Consider the following 24767-nt stretch of genomic DNA (forward strand, 5'->3'; position numbering starts at 1 on the left):
AATTGTGAATCTGCTCCAGACCAACACCATTGGTGGCCGTCATGGCGAACTGATGGGAACTCCGAGCATGGACCAATGCAACATACTAAGCTTCATAGTAAGCAGGCGCAGACGTAAATACTGTTGTAAGCGACTACTGACCAGGTTGCTCTTCAAGTAACGGCTGCGAAGGCTTTTGCTGGCAGAGTGTAGATAGCTATTATGAGGGTCAAGGCAGCGGAGAGTCTGTGATCGACGGTCACGATCAAAGGTGCCATAACAACAATCTAGAGCAACCTTGGGCATGTGGTAAGCCTTCAGAGAATATGGGACGTTTCACCGTCGACTCCCTCACCACTGGCCATGACGATAGTCACCGAGTCTGGGACCGAGGCAGGGGAGACGGCGTTTTCGGCAGCAGTCCCAATATGGCGCACGCAAGCTCTTGATGGTGGCACCGTTTTCTTTCTGCGTATACATCTAGGATTATTTCCGCAGTCCTGGTGGCATGTCGAATGAGCTCTCCTCAAAGAGTAGGACATTAGAGAGGTGCCACGGCAAGAAAAGAGGCTCCAACATGATGGTCAGTGCCACACTACGCAATCGGTTGTCGAGCCTAAATACTAATACCTTGTGGGTTGCATCAAAACTATTTCAAACACCGTCTGGGATCCGTGTTGTCGTACTGGAAAAAAGTCATGCCGTGAATACCTGCATGGAAGCCTGTTAGCTGAGCTCTCTTCCAACGAAGGTGCCCGGAGTTTGATCCCCATACGGGCAGTCTGCATGTACGAGAGTTGATAGACAGAATGAATATTCTGAGTGGATTTGAATGCTTGGATATGCAAATCCCATTGGGTCCAAAGGTAGCTTGCAGGTCGCTGACGCTGAGTCGCAGGCGAACATGGCTCTCAGAAGGCACCAGTGCGCCAAGAATGAGGTGGTTAGTGGCCGGCCTGGACCTGGGTTAGGCAATGAAATATAGCTTCAGCTGAGAGTAAGAGGCAGCTCTCGAGCATATCGAGCAGGTAGAGAAATCAGAAGGCTGAAAATGAACAATGTGATAGATACAGCACCGCATGACGACGGGGGGTTGGGGGGTTGTCATCGCGCTATATATTTACATCTATTATAGCCTTCAAGTTTCCCAATTCCTGAAGATGCATCAAGTTCTTGTCTATCGCTGGCTAGAAGAGACTGTCGATTTGGGCGTGATGTCATGTCCGTCATGTCTCGATGCGCTGGCCTCGTTGCATCGACCGTCCTGCTAGGTGGGCGACGGAACCAGCTGCTGTTAGCTACCAATCTCCATTCTGCAGCGCAAACCAGGCGGGCCTCAATTTTTTGTTTATCATTAGATGCCACACTTGAAAAGACTAGGAGCGAGCTTGAACTGGTCGCAGTCGTGGGAGCAAGCTACAGAGCGTCGGCGGGGCCGCATTTACTCGGAAAATGAAGTCGAAGGTTTTGGGGGAGATCGAACCTCACTTCTGCAAGCAGTTTGCCCGCTATGTGTTTAGTATATTCAATTCAAGTGCCGTCTAGAAAAGAGAGAGAATTTCACAGCCAGCATGTTCTACCGATGGGAATACGAAAGAATTTCAGGCTGGAGTGCCGTTGATCAACTTTGATGATGTCTTCCTTTTTCGAGGGAGTATTGCCTCGTCTTCACTAATGTTGGCAGTTATAAGGTGGTTGTTTACTTAAATTAGCTTTCAATCTACCTGTAGTTGATTAGTCTCAGCCTGGTCTCGATCCCCTCTCTTACTTTGGAATCTCTTGTAGTGTTGCTGTCTGCACATGCACAAGCAGAACATTCATTTCCGGGCCAGCGTGGGTAGGCTGATCGGCTGGCATGGCCTAGCTTGCTCGCTGCTAGAACCTCAACGGCAAGCGGTGCACCACACCAAATACTTCTCTAGCTGCAGATATGCAGGTTTCACAACTGCAAGGGCGAGTGAGATGGGCGGTACTCACAGCAATGGCCAGATCCGATCTGCTAATGTATGCTCCTTTCGATGTTGGTGTGCTGCAAAGGTGGCAGGGTGCGCAGGGCAGCTGGAAGAGAACAACGCCAGCTCACGGTCGAAAAGAGGCATTGAGCCGCCCTGAAATGACATGGAAACAAGTAAGCGATCTCGATTAGGAAATCTTGCTTTTGAGGCAGCTCCATTATCTTGGCCCAGCCGAGCCTGCGCTGGTACAGCTAACTACGGTTACGATCGTCGCACCCAGGGCGCCTCGCGGACGGGTCCCATGACATGGCGGACACATTGCGAGGGCAGAGACTGACTTGCAGGGGTGAAAACAAAGAGAGCAATGAAGCAAGACGACGACGAAAATGACAGCTTCAAAGCTACGAGCTTTTTGAATTGGATTTGCATTACAGATTTTTAGGCAGGCACGGGGATGATAAATATCGCCTAGTGTCAACAACGAAAAATAGCAAGCCAAATCCAACTTCTGCGCTCGAGCTAAGTAACTACAGCTTGTTGCCACCTTATCAAGTTTGTTGCCAAATTGAAAAGCTTTGTCACTGGCTAATCAATCGGCAAGTGCATGACAACGTGGTCGACTTCCAGATCCCCACGTGCGGAGAAGTATAAGCGCAGGTGCTGCCACAGTCACCGTAATCAGATTGTAGTGCAAGATCATCTTCACTAGTTGGCGGCCCTGTAGATTATTGAAGACGTTAAAATGGAACTTTTGGTCCGGGGCCTCTTTACCTGTGGGGCGGGAGCGAACTGATGCCATCAACACCTGGCTGTCACACTCGCCGACTTGTGCTATAATCGGCAAATCACAAAGTCGTCCCAGAAATCCAACATACTCATCTCAAGATACATAACTACACTGAGATGGCCTATCGGCTTGGGAAAGCCCCAGCCCACATGAAGAGTGAGCATGAACTAACCAGAGGCACATTGCACTATATGATGTATGTCCCGTTGAGATCGAGGTTGTGATAGAGCCTGGGATTGTGTATTCTTGTCTATATAGTCTCAATATTAAGGGAAGGTGAAAGGATAGCCCCTAATTTCTCGACTTCATACTGGAACTCTTTCCACTCTATCTTGCGCGTTTGTTGTATGATTTAGAGGAGGTTGACACAGTTGAGGAGGCTGACGTTGATAAGACCGCCCTAGGTACGTATATGCATTAACATTTGCTTGAACATGTAACTTATCCGCATTCACTCACAGCAGCATCGGTCTTGCAGCAGTAGACACTCTGGCCGGAGTTGCAAGTGTTGCCAATAGCAAGAACGTTGCACAGAAGCTGGCCAATGATGGGAATGGCAGAGTTGCAGCAAACAACCTTGCCATTGTTGTCACCGTTGATGTTGCATTGGCCGCCGGAGGGAGGATGACCGCCGCCTCCGCCGTTGCGTCGCTCCATCTCGGTGGGAGAAGCAATGGCAACGGCAGCGAGGGCAATAGCGGCGATGGAGAACTTCATTTTGAGAGATAGAAGCGTAGTTGAAATTGTCTTTATGGGAGATAGTGAATAGTGTGAATGGTTTGAATGAGGCTGGTAGCTGTTGGAGTGCTGATGATTTCGAATCGAACAGAACAAAGGCGATGGGCGAGGGGATTATATAGTTTTTTCGAAGCTTCTAGGACTGTTGAACAGTTTCAGTCGGAGGAAACAGGTCTCGTAGCATTGTATCGATACTTGACGACAATGAGAAATGTCGGTGTTGATCATCATGCAGGCCATACAATCTAGACTCTTTCTGACATGGGTTTACCAGGATCAACGACGCACGGCGTTGCCTCCCCGGTATGAACTGATCGACAGTGGCACTGAGGAATCAGGATTGGCGATAATACTTGATTATACCTGGAGACCTGCGAGCTGACTATCGGGTGGAGGCCGATAGTCCGACGTGGTATTCTGAATTCCTACCCCGGCGAAGCGCGACCCGCGAAAGCTTGCAGATGCCCAGTCTGTCAAATACCGAATAGTTTGGTTTCCAATAGTTTCGTTTCCGAAGAATAGTCCCTATTGATTTGTTCCATCATGAGTGATTGACTTTAAAATCTCTCATGGAAGTTCTTCGAGTAGTCAGATCAGATAAAGCTAGCTAAGCCATGAGGCTTCGTCTCAAGGGTGCCGCTGCTCCTTGGCCAAGCTACAGTCACAGCTGAGAATTTAGCCTTCTCTTCAAGATTTCACCTCGTCATCGCTTGAACATGGCTTGCATCGTGGCGGTTCGAGTTTACGCTACTCAACGGGTGCCGCCGTCTAGTCTCCTGCATCTGGGCTGAGAGGAGAGTGGCCCAGTTGACCGACTTCGGTGCATGCAGGAGCGTGCACATGGGTAGCTTGATAGCTGAGTGAGCAGGATAGCACTGTGTTTTCAATTGAACATTGGGTCTTCTTCTCACTTGGTGGCCAGGAGTCTGCTAGAACGAAGGCCGAGGTCGTAGGATGGCCAGCAAAAGGGGATGTTGTCGTTGAGCGTGTAAGCTACTCAAGGGTGGGAACGGGTAACATTGTGCCTGCGGGAGTACCGATTAGCGGATTTCGCTATAGTCTCTTCCTATGCAGCAATTCATTTAGTTTCCCGAGTCGTGACATCATTGCGACCACCGTGCCTGAGCCTACATCAGATCTGAAAGACAGGCAAGTATCGTGAGAGAGTGAGCTGTGACAGCCACATTTACACACGAAACCAAGAAAACCGGGTTTCTGCTAATGTGCCGCTGATGAGTGGCTTTTCTCTTTACTTTTCCTTACTTTTAGCCCTTCCGTTTTCTTTACTCCGCAACTCGGCAGACACGGCAGATGAGAATGCAACCAAAGTTGAGGAGGCAGGTATATAGCACCACGCTTTTGTGGCGTGCGCCAAATGTTCAGCTTGGGGGCTAAAGCAGGGTATCCAAGAAACCTTTTTCCATTACACAAGATTGACAGAACGAAAATATGGCTCTCGGGCCAGGAGGCGCAGCTGTGTGACGGCTCCTCGCTATTTTGGCCCACTGCCACCTCAGCTGACTGCCTTAGCAGGCTTGCCCGCATGTGGCTGTCTCCATGCCGACGATTTACACCACCAAGTCTTTTACACAACATTGCGGGGAACCATCCTAGATCGGCCGCGTCGAGGTTGACTGTCGCTGGAGAAATGACCTAAAATAGAAAGGGCCAAAGTATCGCGGGCCGTGCCTCGATCCGCTCCGAAGTGTCCAATCCAGGTAAGGTGCCTCCTCACCTTGACCTGGTGGCCTATCAAAGCCCATTTCTCTCGCCATGCTGCTCGGATCAGCTGGTTCCGTTCAAATCGAGGCGTAGTGACTTGAAAGACCCGGATTATCTGGATTTTTGCCTAGCGACGCTGCCGCGGAGAACTCAGCGTCAGATAGGCTCCCGGGACGGTTCGTGATGGCGCACCGAATGGTCTGAGTATACCAGAACACTCTGACTTGGAGGACAATTAGAAACTCTTGCTCGAGTCATCTATTGCTCTAGTAGTCTATCCCTAAAAGATGAAGTAAGAGAAGAATATGAGAAATTTGGTTTTGTTTATGGATGCGTTTTTGGTTTTCCTATGTTCAGGATAGAGGTTTTGCGATAATCCGTATAGCCTCGTGCTACTGCGTCTATTGGTCAAATGAGTAATTGCCGTCCAACATTCTGTTTCGCTGATAATGGCGAAACACAAAATTAATAGACACAGAGGTTTTACTTTGGCGATTAAATTTCTGAAAGCAAGTGTGAAGCAGAATTGAAGCGATCGTGGCACGGTAGGAATAATCGAAGTGAGAGTGGTCGAACAGGAATCGTTCAGCTAACTACCAGTCAACAGACCTTCGCACCTGGTAGATCAACAAATTTCTACATTTCCAATGTTTCTTCACGTGTATATCTAAAATTCTTACTCTTTCGACCTTTCTTCAGGCCTGCGAGCGTTTCGACCATAATTGCAGCTGACTCCGCAGTAACGGACCAGTTCTGCAGATTGCTCCACGTTCTAGCCCTTGACGGCTCGAGATGGCTCTTCTTTATACGGTTGCAATGCGTTGTCAAGATCACCTTTCCTATGTGCAAGGATGATATTTGATAAACTCAATGCAACTGCCGTGGCGTTATTGACTCCGTCTCCCGCGAAAGGAGTCATCAGAATAGGTGCATCTCCAATCATGGTGAGTCGACTCTGATAGCGCCACCAGAGTCCGATGGGGAGCTTGCGAACTAGTCAGCGCCGGAAGTCCTGGTCCGCGATCTCAATGAGCTGGTGGAGCTCAGGCGCAGAATCGGCATATTCATGTCGAAGAAGAGACTTGACCAGTCGGATACGTCTTCTTCACATGAAGTGGTATCGATAGTTCAATCATCTGGGTTATGTGTAGCTGCGATTATTCTGAAGTCATTATTTCCCCGGCGGTGGATGAAAAACGAGCGCCCATTTAAAGCGTAAATTGGAAACCCCTGTCTACAAATCTAGCAACACTGCCGCTTTCCTATGCTCCATGAGTTACCGCTGATGCCGGAACAGAACGGCTTCACGTTGCTGAGACACGACTGCACCTTTGCCCAAGCCCTATGCGCGGGGTTGATGAGCAAGAAACCGCCCCGTTCTCTGTCTCGATCGAGGTCACTTTTATCAGTATGTCCCAGATTCACCTAGGTACCCCACTGAAACATTTTCGAGCAATATGTTCCGCAGCAGCACTCGATCAACTGTGGGCGAAAACCCTACTCGCCTTGGAGGCTGAAATGGATCCTGTTGGAGTTGGTCACAATTTTGAGGTCTTCTTCGTCACACCGGCAATGTGTTTCCCAATCACTGAATAGACTGCAGCCTTTGAGTGCTGGTTGCCTGGCCTTTGAGAGCAGATCAAGCAAGCCGCCCTGAGATAGCCGCCCTGAGATTGCTCATCGCTCATCGCTCGAGTCCTCGAGCTCGAATATCGTAATATCCGTACCTTGAGCAGGATACGCACCAGCGTCAGGCGGGCCGGCCCAGCGCCAACAACAGCGATGTCACTCCCGGCCTTTGCGGAATCATCCACGTCATTATTTTCTGTTGCGGGTTGCTCGCTACTGTGCAAGGGCTGCTAGACATTAGCAAAACTTGTTGCATGCTTCTGGCCTCGCTGTAGCTTGCGGCGACGTTTTCTGTTTAGCCACCGAAACTACCCGAAGTTACCAGCAACGAACTACTAATAGTTAGTTACGGGATACTAATTGGGTGCGCCCAAAACCTGCAGTTATGTCCAGAGCAGCCCCGTAGTTACCCTCAAGCCTATGCGCGGCCAGTAATACAAACGACTGATTACACACAATACTACGGAGTACGGATAGTCATCACCTTAACGGACCCATTTCAATCGCTGTTTCTTCCACCCCCTCTTCGATTTATCTCTATTTACCTCCGTATTTTTTTTGCAATATGATCTATGGTGGAGTCATGGTGGATATTGCGGCATGTCGGCCCTACGGTGCAGCAGAGGTGCTGCCACATCAATGCAGTTCCAGAAATGCTGCATAAATGAACGGTTTTTATGCTGGAATCAGCAGTTTAACCACTAGGCCGCTGCTATTCTAGTGTTTACGAAGGAACAGCCCACGTCAATGGACGCGTCGGATGATATACACGCACCCAGCCCGCATCATGACGATGCCACTCATATGAGAAAAATAGCAGACCCTGGGGTACAACCGTAGCAGATGAAATACTTGGGTGCCTGGCACGAGTAGGTGACATGTTTGAGCGCTGGTAGTTCCGAGCTACCTGTGCCTGGCTCTATGTAGCCACGATTCCACAAAAGATGATGATTATTCACGGTACACATGCCAATATGCTTTTATTTTCTTTTCAGGCGTTCCATATCCAACATCCATTATAATTGGTCAGTATTTCGCTGCCGATAATTGTTCTGTCAACAACTTTGCGGGTGCACTCTTTCTTGTATGGGGCTCATCAGCTGCTGTGGGCCACGCTTCCAGGGGCGGCCGTGTCTGGTCCAATGGGGTCTTGCCAAATGCATCGCACGTTGGCCAACTGCGTCAGTTCAGTTTGACAGATGGCCCTCCCCTTTTTGCGCCTGTCCGATCTGAGGAGAGGGTAGCCATCGATAATTAGATGCGGGCGCAACCTTGATACCTGCAGCATCAGCGTTATATTTTCGAGTTGATGCCCGAGTGTGCTTCTCGGCGCTCGACCACATCTAATGACAGAATCAAGCACGGCGAGCCGGCCCCCGCCTCAACGACCACTGCAGGATGAAGAGCTTGAGGCTGGTCTCGCGAGACCAAAGACTGAGCATTCTCTGCCGCTTCCACAGCCGTCAAACAGAACTAGCCTGATTGTCAAGCAGCTACATCCGGCATTCTACATCGCGTGAATAGGATATATGCCCTTTGCGCGTTTTTGCTTGACTGACTGTTGATAGGTTCTGGATTGCGACCAGCTCGGGCGTTATTCTATTCAACAAATGGGTTCTTTCTGCTGCAAATTTTGGCAAGTCGAAAAGTCTCGAGCATGGGTGCAAACTGCTCATTCTAACGTGCCATAGGTTTTCGTCAGTTCGACTTTCCACGCTGCTCACGCAGAGGTGCACTAACGATGTCTTCTAGCTCTGTTTCTAACGACATGGCACATGACATTTGCTGCTGCCATGACGCAGCTCCTGGCGCGTTACACAACCTTGCTTGATTCGAGACACAACGTGCCAATGGACTTTGAGATATATAAACGTACCATTCTCCCCATCGTCATCTTATTCAGCCTTAGTCTGATCGGAGGCAACCTCGCGTATTTGTATCTGAGCGTCTCCTTCATTCAAATGCTCAAGGTATGGCTGGTTGCGGGCTCGTCAAACTCACAGCTAATCATTGCAGGCATCCAACGCAGTTGTGACCCTTGTCGCTACTTGGGCATTTGGGATTGTCCCACCAAACCTCAGTGTACTCGGAAATGTCTCTCTCATCGTGCTTGGAGTAGTTATCGCCTCGTTCGGTGAGATCAAATTCCACTCACTGGGGTTTATATGTAGGCAATATACACTCACTATTCGCGAGAAACGTGGAAACTATGTCTGACAAACTCATAGTTCAAGTCTGTGGCATAATTTTCGAGGCTCTGCGTCTGGTCATGGTACAGAGGCTCCTCAGCTCGCCCGAATTCAAGATGGACCCCATGGTCTCACTGTACTACTATGCCCCGGCCTGTGCAGTCATCAATGGTGCCCTTATGGTGATTGTTGAGGTCCCACGCATGAGACTGGCCGACTTTGCCAGTGTGGGTGTTCCATTGTTTATTATCAATGGCGTCGTCGCATTCTTACTCAATGTTTCGACAGTTCTGTTGGTACATTTGTTTCTCACTTGCATCTCAAAGACAACTCGACTAATGCTATATCAGATTGGCAAAACGTCTGCCGTGGTCTTGACCATGTCGGGTATTCTAAAAGATATTCTCTTGGTCCTCTCGTCGATACTTCTGTTTGGAGACCCAGTCACAAGCCAGCAATTTTTTGGCTACTCTATTGCACTTGGCGGTCTGGTCTACTACAAACTTGGTAGCGAGACTCTCAAGGCACTTGGACAAGAGGCCACTTTAAGGGTCAACGATATCCGGCAGAACCATGCTGCGATGCTTCGATACGCAATCATCGCTTCGGTTTTGTTCTTTCTCATTTGTATATGGTTCCTCTTTCACACTTCAGTGCTATGAGAGCGAGCGAGAATTATTGGCTAGGCTCTGCTTCTGGCGTAGAACACTGATGGTTGTTGTCCGCGGCAAAGCGTACCAAGTTCGCAAGACATTCGTGGGTGAATTGAGATGCAAACACCAAGAGAGCACAGTCGGCCACGGCATGACTATTTCCAGCAAAAACAGGGTCGCTGGTACATCAGGGAAGAGTTCACTAGCTTCATTGTGGGTAATGATGAATGCTTTTTTTTCTAGATATATATTCTTGAAAAGATCTATGATAAGCAACCGCTTCACATGCATGGTAGCTCCATGTCTTGTCCAAAATGCCACCCAATCGCTAAGTCAAAAGCATTTTAAAACCTGTCGCCAAGAACGCGACCTATCCCTCCCAAATGGCTGATCCGAATGGCCTAAATTATAGGCATTGCAATGGGATTATCCCAGTCAATCTTGTCCATATCCGTCTCGATACGGTCCTTGCAAGTTCCAAAGATGACATCCCACAAGCGCGTTTGCTTTCCGTAGTTACCGCTCTTCTTCCAGCCCTTTCGATGATGCAGGTCGTGGTCCTCGATGACAAGCTCGGCATTGAACATTCTGAGGATCCAAGTGAAAGTGCTGGGAGGGTTGGCGAGCAGACGGAGGCCACTGTGGCCAGCAAGCTCAGCGAAGACGACATACTGGTGACAGAACCACCACTCATAGAAGCTCATGGGGAATCCCATCAGCTTCATGGTAGCCCAAGTCATGATCGGGATGCCAGCAATGTCGAAAATCTCCTGCTCGGTATCGGCATAGAGGGTAAGGAGCGGGTTAGGGTGCTTGGTCAAGTGATGGGTACGGTGGTACTTCCAAAGGAATGAAACATCGTGCATAAGACGGTGGTACCAGTAGAACCAAAAGTCGAGAATGATGCCATAGAATCCAATTTCGAAAGGTAACCATGCCCAATTGACGTCTTGCGGCGTAACGGCAGCGCGGTAGGTGAGAAGGACGGTGAAGACCGGTCGTGAGATGGACGTGTATATCAGAGAGAGAAAGACCTTGAAGACACCAATGTCGGGTACGCCATCACGATCGTGCTCGTCGCCATCGAGAAAGCCGACTTGCTGGCCCATTGCACGCAGACCCTTGAGATGGCGGATCGCATTGAACTTGAAAGCTGCCGAGTACAAGAAAAACGTAGCGAGGGGACTCAGGTTATGCCCAGTGTACATGCAGTAGACCTGCTGGATCGCGACTGGGACAGCAGCATGTGTGAGGATCCATCGATGCATGGAGAGCTCGGGCACATACGGCATCTTGTCGCTCTTGTCGTGAACAGGTACTTGTGTGTCCAAGTCGATGAGATGAAGGTCGAACAGCTCATAGAACCAGTGAGCAACGTTCCACTCGCTGCGATCGGCAGTGCGCCATGTCGACTTCATCGAGTCCTTCGGATTCCGCCCGATAGTCGCCATGATGAACGAGTACACATACAATAGAGTGCGCCGTGTAACGTCTATTACTTTTCTTGTTGCTGGTGTTCGTGAGAGGCGCAAAGAAACGTGGCTGAAAGATAGATAAAAGCAGTGGAACGGCTTGCCCAGGTTCTTATGTTGTCTCAGGTCTCACTTCCCACAACCGCCCCCTCCGCGATTCCCCACGCCATTGCCGCACTCGGTAACGGGGTCTGATGGCGGCGAGTCCGTCACATGAAAACCTTACACCCTTGGCCACAATTCTCGCATTGTGACTGGTATGAGTTGCAGTCTGTGCCCTTGCAGCGACCCACCACAGCCTGGGTAAGGGCAGGCTTCTCCGTCAACCCCGCACTCCAACCTACAGCCCTCGGCTGGCTTGTGATTGTTTGGCCCATAATTAGCTTTGACTAGAATGCATTGGTTGGGTGTGGTGCCCCGGATTTGCTAAGGCTGGGCTGGTATGCTGAGCTACTCGAATCCGAAATAAAGTCAACCGGAGTCGGCGAAATGTCTACCTTTTGCCCCCCGTTTCCAAGGTACGTCACCACTACTTACATATGCCAACCGTGGAGCACCTGCTCAGATTTCCGTTGCAACAGCATCAATGGCTGGCAGCGCACGTTCCACTCGAGCATATGATATAATGTCAGCATGTGGTGTAGACCACAAAGTGTATGGGGTCTGCCGTTGAAGCACACATGTGTTCGATAGACTGCCCTCATCACTCGTTATTCAAAAGCTAATATCTATTCACTGCAACGCAGTAAGGCCATCAAGAGTTGCGCAGTAAAACCGCAAAGCCTATAATTGTCAAAAGTCTCTGCGACTGAGCCTACCATGTCTTTCATTTTGTAAAACGCAGAGGCCTAACAGCGCCGGTGCACAGCCAAAGTCAGCATGCTGCAGGTATTCCAATGGGGTAGCCGGTAATTTTACCGCAACAACTGAAGAGCTGATATCTCATAGCTCGCTGCTCCCCGAGCTTCTTCAACTTCAACAAAGGGAAGTTCACGCCATGGCGTCACGCAATTGTGCGAAAACTGTTTTGCGCCGAACAAAAAGTTAAATACATATGCTGTCTCAAAAGGGTTTCACATGTCACAGCTCACAAGATATTGTAATCAGAGCAATTTTATTTTGTCTCCGTGTCCCTAGCCCGTACTTTTGTTGAGCCCCCGACCCAGGCCCAACGCCAGAACCACAGTCACGCCAGGTATGTGGACGCCAGAGGATGAACTCAACCTCAGAGCAAACGAGACAACTTTAGCCAATGGCAGGGGTGGAAGTCTCAAGCATGTGATAGTGGCATTGTAACTGTGACCTTGCTTGTATACTGAGTGCTGAGCTACCCTCCGAGCCATCGCGAAGGTGCTCTGACCCAGGCTTCCTTCTATCGTTCGTTGAGATGTTTCTTATTGTTCATCAAAGGTATTCTACCCACTATGAGTCGAAAGTTCCAACTAAAACTCTCTAGCGATGCGCGGGTATGAATGAGACGATAGAGAGGCATAACCTTTGCCCTGAGGACCTGGAACCCGTTCATAGGCTCAGTATTGCGCAAATGCTACCCCACCCGCTATGATGCTCTGGAATAGATGATCGATTTAGGTATACTGTTTTTCTCTTTGAGCGGAAAATGTATAACCAAGTGGCGGAACCACTGGTCACCTTGCTTTGGAGCGCTATAGCAGCTGCTGTGGCACTTGGAGATATGTAACGCCACACTCATCCTCAAAGATTGACAGTCGAATAGAACTACGTACGAAGGTAGCTTATGAACCTCATTGAAATGGCCATAAATTCGCCCACAGTTCGTCAGACCAAACCCTAGGAAGAAGAAAGAGAAGATAACAAAAAGCGATTCCCTGGGTGGCCGTAAACTGCGCGAACTGGAGGATCTCCCCCCGCGATACGACAAGTTGGACGTTGTTGGTAATTTGGTCACCACACTGCGGCAAATACATGTTTATGCTCGCTCATTTTCATTGTGCTTTTCTCTCTTGGACTCGAGGTTATGTTGGTTGGTCGGCTACCCACTTCTCGGCAGGGTAGCATGTCCACTTTTGATACTCTAGGGTTCTTCCTAAAATACTTTCTGTAGAATATATTCAAGTTACTATTAGATATTAGTACTTCGATACTATTTGGATTCCTACTAACTCTGTCATGTCATTGTAAAATGAGTCTGCGTTCTCTGGCGACAAGTGGGTGGTGGTGCTGGGTGGTAGACGTTACTTTGCCCACGCATTCGGACATCTTTCATTCAATCTAGCAATGCGCAGGTCTTGCCCCAAAACGGGAAAGCCTGTGAGCCCCCCGCCGACTTTGGTTACATCTAGTCGGAAAATTCACAACTGAATCACTCAGAGAGCAGAGAATTACGTTTCTCTGAGAAAAGGCCTAGATAGGCACACCGAACAAATCATAATAGATACCCATGAGCTCCCTGGACAACAAATGGTCCCGTATCAGGCTTTATCTCTCGAGGCCCTTGGTGGGATAGCCGGCTTGGCCCATGATTGATAATTCTTTACTGATCAGTTTTCCGACCCACCAACGATTCATTCTCCTGAGTAAATAATCGGGTCGATACTGACACCGCCAGCTCGGATTTAACTCCCTGTAGTTCTGGACATCTCCATCATGCAACGCTACAATGGCCGTCTAATGTTCAGCACGGAAGCATGACAGAAAAGCACAGCCTCGCCTTGCCCGCGTCGAATCGCGACACGCACGATGATTCTAGCGGCAGCGCGGCGGCAAAGGCGCCCTCGATTGCCGAGTCTGCATGGATCTCATCGTCCATGTCGAGGGTGCGCGAGGCGCTCTTCGTTGCGGTTGTCTGCATGGCCCAATTCTGCACCCGTAAGATGCCGCTGGGTTGTCGTTCTCAGTCTCTATCTCTGCTAATCGTGTGCATCATACAGAGGCCGCCTACATGGGGACTTTGGTCCTCTTGCGACAAATCGGCAGCACCTTTGGCGTTACAGACCCTGCCCAGCTGGCGTGGCTCGTCGCTGGCTACTCGTTGACGGTCGGCACCTTTATCCTCATTTCTGGACGGCTCGGCGATATTTTCGGATACAAAAACATGCTCATCGTCGGCTTCGGCTGGTTCTCTCTCTGGTCACTTGTTTCTGGCCTCAGCGTCTACTCCGACTTCACCCTTGCGGTCTTCTCCCGGGTCCTCCAAGGCATCGGCCCAGCACTTTGCTTACCCAACGCCCTGGCTATCTTCGGGTCGGCCTATCCGCCGGGTCACCGCAAGGCAATGGTGTTTGCGTGCTTTGGTGCTGTAGCACCTATTGGGGGTGTGTGCGGCGGCATTTTCGCATCGTTATTTGCCATGGCATGGTGGCCGTGGGCTCTTTGGGCCATGTCCATCTGGCTCGCCCTGTTATCCGCGGCCGCATACTTCATCATCCCAAAGCCACCTCAACGAAAAGAAAGCCCGCGCTCATTACGGCAATGGATCGCAGCGTTGGACGCACCTGCTGCCGCCGTCGGTGTCATCGCGCTCGTCCTCTTTAACTTTGCGTGGACACAAGCACCGATCAGCGGGTGGGGGACACCAACAGTCATTGTGACCCTCATTCTTGGTTTGCTCCTCTTCGGAGCGTTCGCGTATATGGAGCTCAAGATTAGCGAGTTTCCTCTACTGCCTTTTGATGCCTTTAAGCCTGACATTTGCTTCGTCCTCGCTGCGCTCGTCTGTGGTTGGGCAACATTCGGTGTTTGGACGCTGTACCTGGTCCAAATACTTGAAGATATCCGCGGGCTGCCGCCAGTTGTCACAGCAGCATATTTCGCGCCTGCTATCTGTGCCGGAGGAGTCGCCGCCCTCATCACTGGCAAACTTCTGGGCCCGCTGCAGGTTCGCCCACCGGTCGTCATGATGCTTGCGTTGACAGCGTTTACTATTGGCATCATTCTTACGGCATTGACCCCTGCACATCAGATCTACTGGGGCCAGATCTTTGTTGCTATGCTGGTAATGCCATTTGGCATGGACATGAGCTTCCCCGCTGCGACACTTACACTTTCGAATGCAGTCGCAAAAGAACACCAGGGAATCGGAGCTAGTCTTGTCAATACGGTCGTGAATTATGGCATCGCCCTAGGAGTTGGTATTGCAGGAACCATCGAAGTAAATGTGCGAGGCTCATCCGACTCTTTGGACGACAGATTGAATGGCTTTCGTTCGGGCCTGTACACGGGCATCGGCCTGGCGGGGTTGGGCATGGGGACGTGCATCATATTTTTGTTCAAACGGCGCGGTGTGCAGCAATAACGGCACAGAATCAGTAGACGATTCTGCTCTTTTTATCTATGCATTTGCACGGAGTATTGCTTTCATATAGACTAGGATAGAATAGACCAAGCACGCCTCAGTTTTCAGTCTCGCACGATCCTAATGTCTCCCAAAGACACCCTTCGTACTCTCACAGCGTTTCTCCCTAACAGTGAAAGGCTAGCTGTTTCTTGCGTCTGCTGCTTCCTTATTTATAAATGTACGTCAACTGGTGCAATCTGTTAAGATCTTGAAGCTGGACTCCGGTAACTCTCGATAGACGAGCCTCATATAAACAGGGTTCTAAATTCTGATCTCGAGTGAAATGATGTACGGGAGCGGGCTAATTTCGTATAGAGCAAGTCTGACTAGCACAGAGACGTCACTTCTGCATCGCACTACCCACAACACACACGAATGTGACTCGAGCGGGCAGCCGCGATGCCTTTTGAAGCAATATCACTCAGATATCTAACGCCAGATAAAACCAGCGCGGAGTCGTACGATCGTGCCTGAAAAAGTTGCCCCGTATACACGTCGCTGCCACTATTCCTATGCCACGGCCAATGACAAACCGACGACAAGGAGTTACAGAGCTTCTGCGGAGCAAACGCTCTTTTCCCGGAATGTGGATTGCAGAGTGTCGAGGATCGTTTTCGTGAGCTTCTTCGCAAACCAAAACCTTGCTGCAGCCAGCAGACTGCGCGCCGAGGGGCAATGAGATGCCAACAAGAGACATTCGGTTCGCCGGGCCCAAAATTGAGAGCACCTGGCGCTCTAACGTGCCTAAATAAAGCGACCTGTCGCTCGGTGCTAAATTCGGTCCTGCCTGCTCTACTGAGTATATCCGTGCCGCTACGGGCAGCGCTGTGTTGCTGCACCACTAGGGGAGCGCCAAGGTCGCTCTGGATGGGCCACTCGACACTACCAAGTATGAAGGAACTCGAGCCAACTGGGTTTCGTGAAGATTACCACCTTCATAATTAGCGTTGCAGAAAAGATGGTGGCAGTCCATTGGTAATATATATATATATATATATATGCAATTGCTTTTTTAATCTCCTCTTTTATTTGCTTTAGGATGTTTTACAGAGACTGGTTCAAGCAACAATGGCCCTCAAGCCTCCTCAATTGCGGCTGTAGTTGGTGGTAGCACAGCATATGGTGCTGTCTCATTTGTGATTGCGGTATTATGAAATCAGAGCCTGCTCTAAATCACAGGTACAATTGATCCCCCATAGGTTCCTTGTGAAGTTACGCCCTGCGTCAACATCCTGGCTTGATGAGTATACAGCGAAGTATTGTCTTCATCCTACTCCAGAGGCCAATGAAAACCATCAGGCCATATTTGCGCTAGCCTATGCGACTATACATCCAAACATCCTACCGGGCAGAACCAGCCGGGAATTCAGGTGTTGACCTTTCAGCGGAAGCTGGCGCTACTGATGAGGTCCAGCTCTCAGCTCCAATTTTCGTCGTCAGCCACTGAAGGCAGGCATGTGCAGCGCCAAGGAAAGACGGAGGCGGCCAAGAGATGACCATCGGGGATGGCAAACGGGAATAAATCTGCAAGCTTGGCATCAAGGCACGACGTGGGAGTGACCTAAATGACTTGCCTAGAAAGGTCGTAAAGTAAACGGACGACCTCCGAATTGCCATGGCACGTGCCAAATGAAAGCAGATTGATATGGAGCATATTTTCTCGTACCAAAAGCCACACTTCGGTGTGCTTACTCGCGTTCATGCAGGCTTGGCCTGCTCTGTTCTGTACTGCAAAGCAGTTTCTTCGTCCGAGGGCCACCAGGAAGCAGCTTTGTATTGGCGCGCCATGCTGATCTGCATTAAAACGCTCTCAAGAGGCAAGGAGTGAAACGCGCCAGAGGTGGGAACTACTCACCAGCACAGGTAAATTGTGAGAGCAGCCGGTCCTGTTGGTGGCTTATTTCACCGTACAGTCCTGGCAACGTGGGCATAGTTGGTCGGCGCTATTGCCAACAAGCTGTACTAGAACACAATAACTAGAGACACGCGACAGTGGATTCTGGGTTTCCAGTGGAGCAAGGACCGATAACAAAATGGCCAGATAACCAAACGTCAACGGCTGCCAGCGGCAAACAGGCTGTGGCATGGCTTAGGAAGACTTGCCGGATTGCCAGAGAGCTGAGAGCCTGCCTGGCCACGACGGCCAAACAGTAGCTATGGAGGATTTCCCCACACTGGTGGCTTGCAGGCTTGCAGGCTTTCGTACTCCACCCACCGAATCAATTCCAGAATTCTTCGTGTTGGCTGCTGCCTTTGCAGTTGCTGCCGGGGGTTGACCAGGCGGGCACAGGTGGCTTCCAGGAGGCGTCGGGCAGACCGATCCATCAACGGCGAAAGTTCCGGGCTTTCCCCCCTCGCAGCCGACACTCAAAAGTGGTCAAGGACCCTCTCCCAAGTCCACTTACGAGGTGCTGGGCGTCATCGCAACCACTGGTTACGCCCACGTGCAGCAGTCCAAGGGGGGGGTCAGCAAGAGAGTCTAGACGCGCTTTTATTGGCATTTTCTGTATCCGTATCTATAACCTCTCTCGGTGACCTGAATTGGTCGCTGGCAGACATGTAAGAAAATACGCACGCCTCAATCTTGTCTTGTTCAGTCTGTCACCGTCGCCTGGGACAGCTCGTTGTCGGCCGACTACGAAAAACGCCGTGGCACTTCTTGGCGTGCAGATGAGTTCGGCTTCCCCGCTATTATCCAGGTCCGCGAGCAACAAGCCTCGATATACCTACCACCTCGGGGCAGGATGCCAAGGCCAGCCACGAGGACATTGAAAGGAGAATGCCTGTAACGAATCAACAGCCCCTAACACTACTTGAACTCGCTGCAGGTCGGCCTGTTCAACCCGTCCTGGCCACCCGCCCGCATCGCCCATCCCCGAACTCTCATTTGCCCCGGCCGAACGCCTCTCACCCCCCCACCATGTCCGGCCTGGGGTCACCGTCTCACTAGTTAGTCTGAGCCCGTCTTCCGCCCTAAGTCTGCACCCGAACCGTTCGGGTTCTGTTGCTGTCAGATTACAGTGCGTCAATCTTTTTTTTTTTCCTTCAAAAAGTCCCCCTCTAGCCCATGTAGCCCTTCTAAACTTTTTTTTCCCCTCCTTCTTGTTTCTACCGATTTTTCTCTGGCTTCAAGTTCGATCATCCGAACCGCGGTCTGCCTTTGTGCCACGAACATCAGCATCTCCTCCGCTTCACACCTCCACGGACCTTGCGACTGCAACAGGAATCGTGCGAATCAGCGCCCGCAGTCATGGCTGAGATTCAAGCCTCCAAGGGTGTTCCCGTCGTCGACTCCGGCGACCAGCCCGAGGACCTACAAAAACACAATATCGAGGATGCTCTTGAGCGCAAGTCGTTCTTCCAGGCCGCCTTGCCTGTCTTTGCGTGTGGTGCTGGTCTCTTCTCCGACGGCTACATTAATAACGTATGTCCTTCTCTGCGCCTCGTCTTTCTTGATCTGAAATCCATTCTCCCCTCTCTAAACTAAACCTTTGTCCTTGTTCAGGTCATTGGCTCTGTCAACACCGCCTTGTCAAGACAATACGGCGCCACCTTTGACAATTCGCGGGCAAAAGGCGTCGTTGCCAGTGTCGCATTCGCTGGCACCGTTCTAGGTCAGCTGGTCTTTGGCTTCACCTCCGATCACTGGTCGCGATCGCACTCGCTCGTCACCTCAACGGCTATTCTCATCGTTTTCACCGCCCTCGCCGCCGGTTCCTATTGGCATGGCGATGCCGTTGGCATGTTCAACATGCTGGCCGCCTGGCGCTTTTTTGTTGGCATCGGCATTGGAGGTACAGCTCCCAGATTCGAAATTAAACCTGGCCGCAGAACAAGAACCTGACTAACCCCTGCTTCAAAGGTGAATATCCTGCTGGCAGTGTTGGCTGCGCCGAATCCACTGGCGAACTCAAGCGCGGCACTCGCAACCGTTGGTTCATTCTCTTTACCAACTCCATGATCGATGTCGGCTTCGTTATCGGCGCTTTTATTCCATGTACGCTTAGAATGCCTATCCTCTCTGCAGCGCTTTCTCGCTGACTAGTCATTCTAGATGTTGTCGCCGCCGCTGCCCACAATGGCCACTACGAAACCATCTGGCGTACCAGCTTGGGCATAGGTGTCGTCTTTCCGCTGATTCTTTTTGTCCTCCGTCTTCGTCTCAAAGAGCCCGAAGAATTTGCCAAGGAGTCTATGCGCCGCGCTACTCCATACTCCCTCGTCCTCAAATACTACTGGTTCAGATTAGCTGCTGTTTCTATCATTTGGTTCCTTTACGACGTGAGCTCCCCCGCAGTTGACTGTCTGTAGTCTTCAGCTAATGGTTTTTCTCACAGTTCTCCTCATATGCCTTTGGCATCTACTCGTCCGATATTCTGAGTTCGATCTATCCCAAGGGCGCACCTTTGACGACGATTTTCGGCTGGAACACCGTCATCAATCTATTTTATATCCCAGGAACCATATTGGGCGCTTTTGTCAGTGATTGGATTGGACCCAAGTATGCCCTGATCTTTGGTGTTTCTGCCCAGGCCATTGTGGGCTACATCATGGCCGGCGTCTACAGCTCCATCTCGAAGCATGTTGCCGCATTTGCTGTCGTTTACGGCATCTTCCAGGCTCTGGGCGAGCTTGGTCCTGGAAACAATATCGGTCTGTTGGCTGCCAAGACTTGCGCTACTGGAGTTCGTGGCCGTTACTATGGCATTGCCGCCGCTATTGGCAAAATCGGCGCTTTTGTTGGTACATATGCCTTCCCTGCCATCGAGAAAGCCGGTAACAGCAAAACTCAATCTGCTCAGTACCCCTTTTGGGTTGCTTCCAGTCTCGCTCTCCTTTCTGCCGCCGTCGCCTTCTTCTGTCTGCCCAACGTTGGCCAGGATACCATCTCCGAGGAAGATCGCAAGTTCCGGCAGTATCTTGAGAGCAAGGGCTGGGACGTATCCCAACTTGGCCTGGGAAAAACTGACTCGGAAGCGTCCGTCGGCCAGACGGAGAATGTCGTGGAGAAGAGTGTCGCCGATAAGACGGAGTGAAGAAGGAAAATACCTATCACCATCGAGTTACTTGTCTCTGAGATACCACGCTGCGCATAAGCTTCTAATGTAAAGTTATTGTAACAAGTTCTACACCTGTGACTAAAGAGCTAGAAAATTGTCATCAAGATCGAGAAAATACGCAACGGGGCACTTCCTTTCAAGACCTCCATCAGGGGCCTTGTCACAGAGAAATCAGCACGGATACACCCTTTCTTTCTTGCGCTGAACAGACGCACATTTTCACCTTAAAGACTTAGCAGCATTTGTAAAACAAAAAAAGGGAAAAAAAAGAAAAGAAGAGAAAAACAGATTTCTCCCACCACCCAGCCCCCATGAATCATGCTTTCAAACTCTTAGCCAAGGAGTCTCGTGTAGAAATGTTGTGAGTGCTCAATGCTGGTGACTGGGGTCTCCATGGAAAGCTGTGCGCCCGGGTTGCGCCCTTCAACCCCCCCCCCCCCAAAAACCGGGGGCATTGCCATCTCCAGAACCTACTGGTTCAGCCATATCGGTCGATCAAACTAGCAACCTCGATCCGAAGCGGTCGTAAAGATACGATGAAGCAGAATCAATAGCTACGAAAGATGTTGGGCGATCGCTATTCAATAGTTCAGGGAGGTGAAAGCGTTCTCTTCTATTTTGGTCTTACGCAACGAGAGAAATGGGTCCCAAGGAGGGCCATGATTGACACGCCTTTCCGCTGGGTGCCTGCGCCAAGCCTAGAGCCCAATGCCATACTCTCACCAGCGCACCACCAGGTGGTACAACTTCAAAAGTGCCAGTGCAGAAACTAGTAAAGGTCAGGATCACACTTCAATTGCATGGAGATGACTTTTCAGTATTGTCCTCACGCTTGGCTGAAGCAGCTCTATGTTGCTACACTACCGCCTATGTAAGTTTCGCACACGACCAGCATCGTCCGCTCCTCCAGTGGGCCGAGCCGCTCAGGCTGTTGTTGCAATGCCAATTTCACGATGCATATCCCTTGTTGTATAAAATGCAAGAACGCTCCCTCTATGCTCAGTCTACCATAATCTCAGATGCCGAAATGGCAAAGTCGGCAGCCAGTAAGCGGCGCTTGATTAACAGCGGACGGCCACGGATTCAGTTCACTCCCCCACACTCCGGTTCTACTTACAGCGCGGGGTAAAACGTGGAGTGTGTTTCCCCAACAATGGCAAGTAGCCGAGCCTCGGTGCCCCTAGCTTCCCGCTCGTAGGTAGCGCCACCGCCGCTGTGAGACGACTGCAAAATACTCCGTAACTAGTGCCAGACCATATAACCGCCTCCGAGGCCGCCGAATATATATATGTCTGGCAGGGAACCACACAAGAGACTGGACTTTACTCCTGCTTGTCAGCCCTATTCACCCAACCCCTTCATTCTACGTTGTTAGCCATGGCACCTACCGGCCCCATCACCACGCCCCTTACCACCCGCCTGGGTATCAAGCATCCCGTCATCCTGGCGGGCATGGCCCACGTTGCTGGCGGCAAGCTGGCAGCGGCCGTGTCAAACGCAGGCGGCCTAGGCGTTATCGGTGGCATCATGTACTCTCCGAACCAGCTACGCGAGATCATTGCAGAGATGAAGTCGCTACTCAAGAGCCCTGACCTGCCATGGGGCATCGACCTGGCACTTCCAAAGATTGGTGATGGCGCACGCAAGACCAACCACGACTACACCAACGGCAAGCTCGACGAGCTCATCGACCTGACTATTGAGAGTGGCGCTCACGTCTTCGTGTCTGCCATCGGCACACCCCCCAAATATGTCATCGATCGCCTCCACAAGGCCAACATCATCGTCATGAACATGGTCGGCCACCCCAAGCACGCTAAGAAGGCGCTGGACCTCGGCGTCGATATGGTGATTCCTCAGGGTAGCGAGGGTGGCGGCCACGCCAGCAGCATCGCAACCTCCATCCTGATCCCCGCCGTCGTCGACATTGCCAAGAACTACCGACCCCCGCTGCTGCGCGGGCAGACCGCCATGGTGGTCGCCGCGGGCGGCATCTCCAACGGCCGCGGCCTCGCGGCCTCGCTCGTCAACGGCGCGGTCGGCGTCTGGGTCGGCACGCGCTTCGTCGCGTCCGTCGAGGGTAACACGAGCGACGAGCACAAGAAAGAGGTGGTCAGCTGCACCTACGACCAGACGGAACCGACGCTCGTCATCTCGGGCCGCCCGCTGCGTCTCAAGGTCAACGATTACATCCAGGACTGGCACAAGCGCCCCGAGGAGATCAAGGCTCTCTGCGACAAGGGCATCGTGCCGTTTGAGCACGACTTGGATGAGGGCCGTGATTTTGACTTTCCTCACATCATGGGCCAGGTAGCTGGCTCCATCAAATCGGTTGAGCCCGCGGCCAAGATTGTCGACGACATGGTCAAGGAGGCTGTGCAAGTGCTGCAAGTCGGTAACTCCTATCTGTCCAGCCCCAGCCGGCTTTAGAGAAGGGTAAAATATGTATTATTAGCTTCAGCGTAAAGCAATGAAATAATGAATGTGAATCTGAAGAGTTATTTCCTTCGGTTTTGGAGCCCAAATCCGGGTCACAGTGTAAAGTACTATCGACGAACCTGGATGATCAAGGTTGAGCGTGGTTCCAGTTGAGTATTTGCCCACGGTTTATAATGGAAGTAGTGGACGTAGTCTGTGAAAACCCAGTCACGAACTGCGAAAACAATGTCTTTTTGCGGCGCTGCGGGTTACATGTACGCTGTGTGGAACAATTTCCTGTACCCATTCGCTCGAACGTGTAAGCAATGTAACTATAACGCGGCCCTGGACGCAGCGAAGCTCATCTCGCATTTACTCGCGTTATCCTATGCAAAGAGCCTGACACAAAAAGTCAAAGATGGACTTAAAAATTGCAGTATCGGAAAGAGAGCTTCTCCCCTCAACGAGTATTTCAATATTGCACGAATAGAGCTCTGGTCCTGAGGCACGCTTATTCCCGGGTAAGTTGGACACCGAAAATAGCCTCGACTAGCTAATCGGGTTATGAGTGCAAGCCCTAATAACAACCTGCTGCTTTAGGTAGCTGAATATTGCAGAAGGTAGAAGATTACCCCGCTATCGCAGTTTCCTACGCCACACCCAGCTGCCTTGCTCCAATTTCCATGTTTCACAAATAGCCTCATGATTCTTCTCGAACTTGATGTATAGTTGAGATCATGGCCGACACGCTGCCCAATCTTTCCGGCTTTGGGGTGGAGTTTCCTCCCTCCAAAATCGTCAACGCGGCACTCGCATTCGCCAAGGAGCACTGCAACGCGTTGACTTACAACCACGCTGTGCGCTCGGCCTACTGGGCGGCCATTATCGCTAAAAAAGATCCTTCCTTTTCGGGTAACGAATTGGATACGGAGCTTGTCGTTCTCAGTTGTATCTTGCATGACATGGGTTGGGCTCAGACCAAGAACCTGCTGTCTTTGGACAAGCGATTCGAAGTCGACGGGGCAAACATTGCTCGTGACTTCATCCACAAGTTCAGCGCAGAGGAGGATCCTGAGGCCTCAAAATGGGACAAAAACCGCATACAGAAGTGCTGGGATGTCATTGCGCTGCATACCACGTTCAGCATTGCGAGATACGCGGCGCCCGAGGTTGCCGTCGCAGCTTGTGGCATTCTCGCGGATTTTCAAGGGCCGTATTTCCCCAACGGCCCCGGAGGCGACAATCTAATCACATTGGACGAGTACCACGCAGTAATGGAACTCTTTCCACGTGCAGGATTCACCACCGACGGCTTTACGCATCTCATGTGCGGAATCTGCCGCGACAAGAGTGCTACAACGTTTGACAACTTCGTCGGCGAGTTCGGTGCACAGTATGGTCTGGACGGGGCAGGCGCCGGACGGGAGAAATTTTCTAGGGAAAGAGATGAGGCTAATGTGGTCAAGCTGCTACTCGGTGGCCTGAATGCTTTAGAAAAGCTGGATGCTAGCAAGTGAGGCTGAGGTACAAGTGATGCCTGCGCTACAAAGAAGCGTACAACTAGGCCAGAAATGACCACTGTTAAAGTTGGAGTCGGATTTAAAACTGCAGCCCGGAGTGGTGAAGCAACGGTAGTTGCAATTATGGAAAATGCAGAAACCATTGAGAATTTGCGACTTGTGTGCGGAGTCGACTGATTTCTCGAAATCGGACGATTTCTCAACCATTGAGGAAACCGCCAACATGACGAATTATACAACTCGTATAGACAACAGCGAAGCTAGACTGGTAACTAGTTAATAGGTCAGATTTCTACGGGCATGTTTCACAGCGGAGTCCAATAGTAAAAC

At 50.9% G+C, this 24767-nt stretch overlaps 7 protein-coding genes across 7 annotated transcripts; 5 read left to right on the forward strand and 2 right to left on the reverse strand.

Moving 5' to 3' along the window:
- Positions 1–3073: 3073 nt before the first annotated feature.
- On the reverse strand, positions 3074–3438 carry V2A60_009528 (uncharacterized protein; the record flags this gene model as incomplete). Its single annotated transcript, XM_083260793.1, has 2 exons — positions 3074–3121; positions 3181–3438. The coding sequence occupies 2 exons, from the start codon at positions 3436–3438 to the stop codon at positions 3074–3076; spliced, it is 306 nt and encodes a 101-aa protein (XP_083116919.1).
- A 4718-nt stretch (positions 3439–8156) lies between these two features.
- V2A60_009529 (uncharacterized protein) lies at positions 8157–9661 on the forward strand (the record flags this gene model as incomplete). The annotated part of the gene is made up of 7 exons (XM_083260794.1): positions 8157–8326; positions 8379–8446; positions 8502–8507; positions 8563–8780; positions 8827–8944; positions 9039–9295; positions 9350–9661. 7 exons carry the CDS (start codon positions 8157–8159, stop codon positions 9659–9661), a joined length of 1149 nt encoding a protein of 382 aa, XP_083116920.1.
- Positions 9662–10053: 392 nt separating this feature from the next.
- Positions 10054–11103, reverse strand: V2A60_009530 (sterol desaturase family protein; the record flags this gene model as incomplete). The annotated part of the gene is made up of 1 exon (XM_083260795.1): positions 10054–11103. One exon carries the CDS (start codon positions 11101–11103, stop codon positions 10054–10056), a length of 1050 nt encoding a protein of 349 aa, XP_083116921.1.
- A 2687-nt stretch (positions 11104–13790) lies between these two features.
- On the forward strand, positions 13791–15397 carry V2A60_009531 (major facilitator superfamily domain-containing protein; the record flags this gene model as incomplete). The annotated part of the gene is made up of 2 exons (XM_083260796.1): positions 13791–13971; positions 14034–15397. 2 exons carry the CDS (start codon positions 13791–13793, stop codon positions 15395–15397), a joined length of 1545 nt encoding a protein of 514 aa, XP_083116922.1.
- A 3292-nt stretch (positions 15398–18689) lies between these two features.
- Positions 18690–20475, forward strand: V2A60_009532 (major facilitator superfamily domain-containing protein; the record flags this gene model as incomplete). Its single annotated transcript, XM_083260797.1, has 5 exons — positions 18690–18863; positions 18945–19233; positions 19302–19436; positions 19494–19720; positions 19777–20475. The coding sequence occupies 5 exons, from the start codon at positions 18690–18692 to the stop codon at positions 20473–20475; spliced, it is 1524 nt and encodes a 507-aa protein (XP_083116923.1).
- Positions 20476–21876: 1401 nt separating this feature from the next.
- V2A60_009533 (NAD(P)H-dependent flavin oxidoreductase) lies at positions 21877–22929 on the forward strand (the record flags this gene model as incomplete). The annotated part of the gene is made up of 1 exon (XM_083260798.1): positions 21877–22929. The coding sequence occupies one exon, from the start codon at positions 21877–21879 to the stop codon at positions 22927–22929; it is 1053 nt and encodes a 350-aa protein (XP_083116924.1).
- Positions 22930–23654: 725 nt separating this feature from the next.
- On the forward strand, positions 23655–24434 carry V2A60_009534 (uncharacterized protein; the record flags this gene model as incomplete). The annotated part of the gene is made up of 1 exon (XM_083260799.1): positions 23655–24434. One exon carries the CDS (start codon positions 23655–23657, stop codon positions 24432–24434), a length of 780 nt encoding a protein of 259 aa, XP_083116925.1.
- Between the last annotated feature and the right edge of the window lie 333 nt (positions 24435–24767).

This window comes from Cordyceps javanica, chromosome 7 (assembly GCF_051103115.1).
Source record: "Cordyceps javanica chromosome 7, complete sequence".
Classification (NCBI taxonomy): domain Eukaryota; kingdom Fungi; phylum Ascomycota; class Sordariomycetes; order Hypocreales; family Cordycipitaceae; genus Cordyceps; species Cordyceps javanica.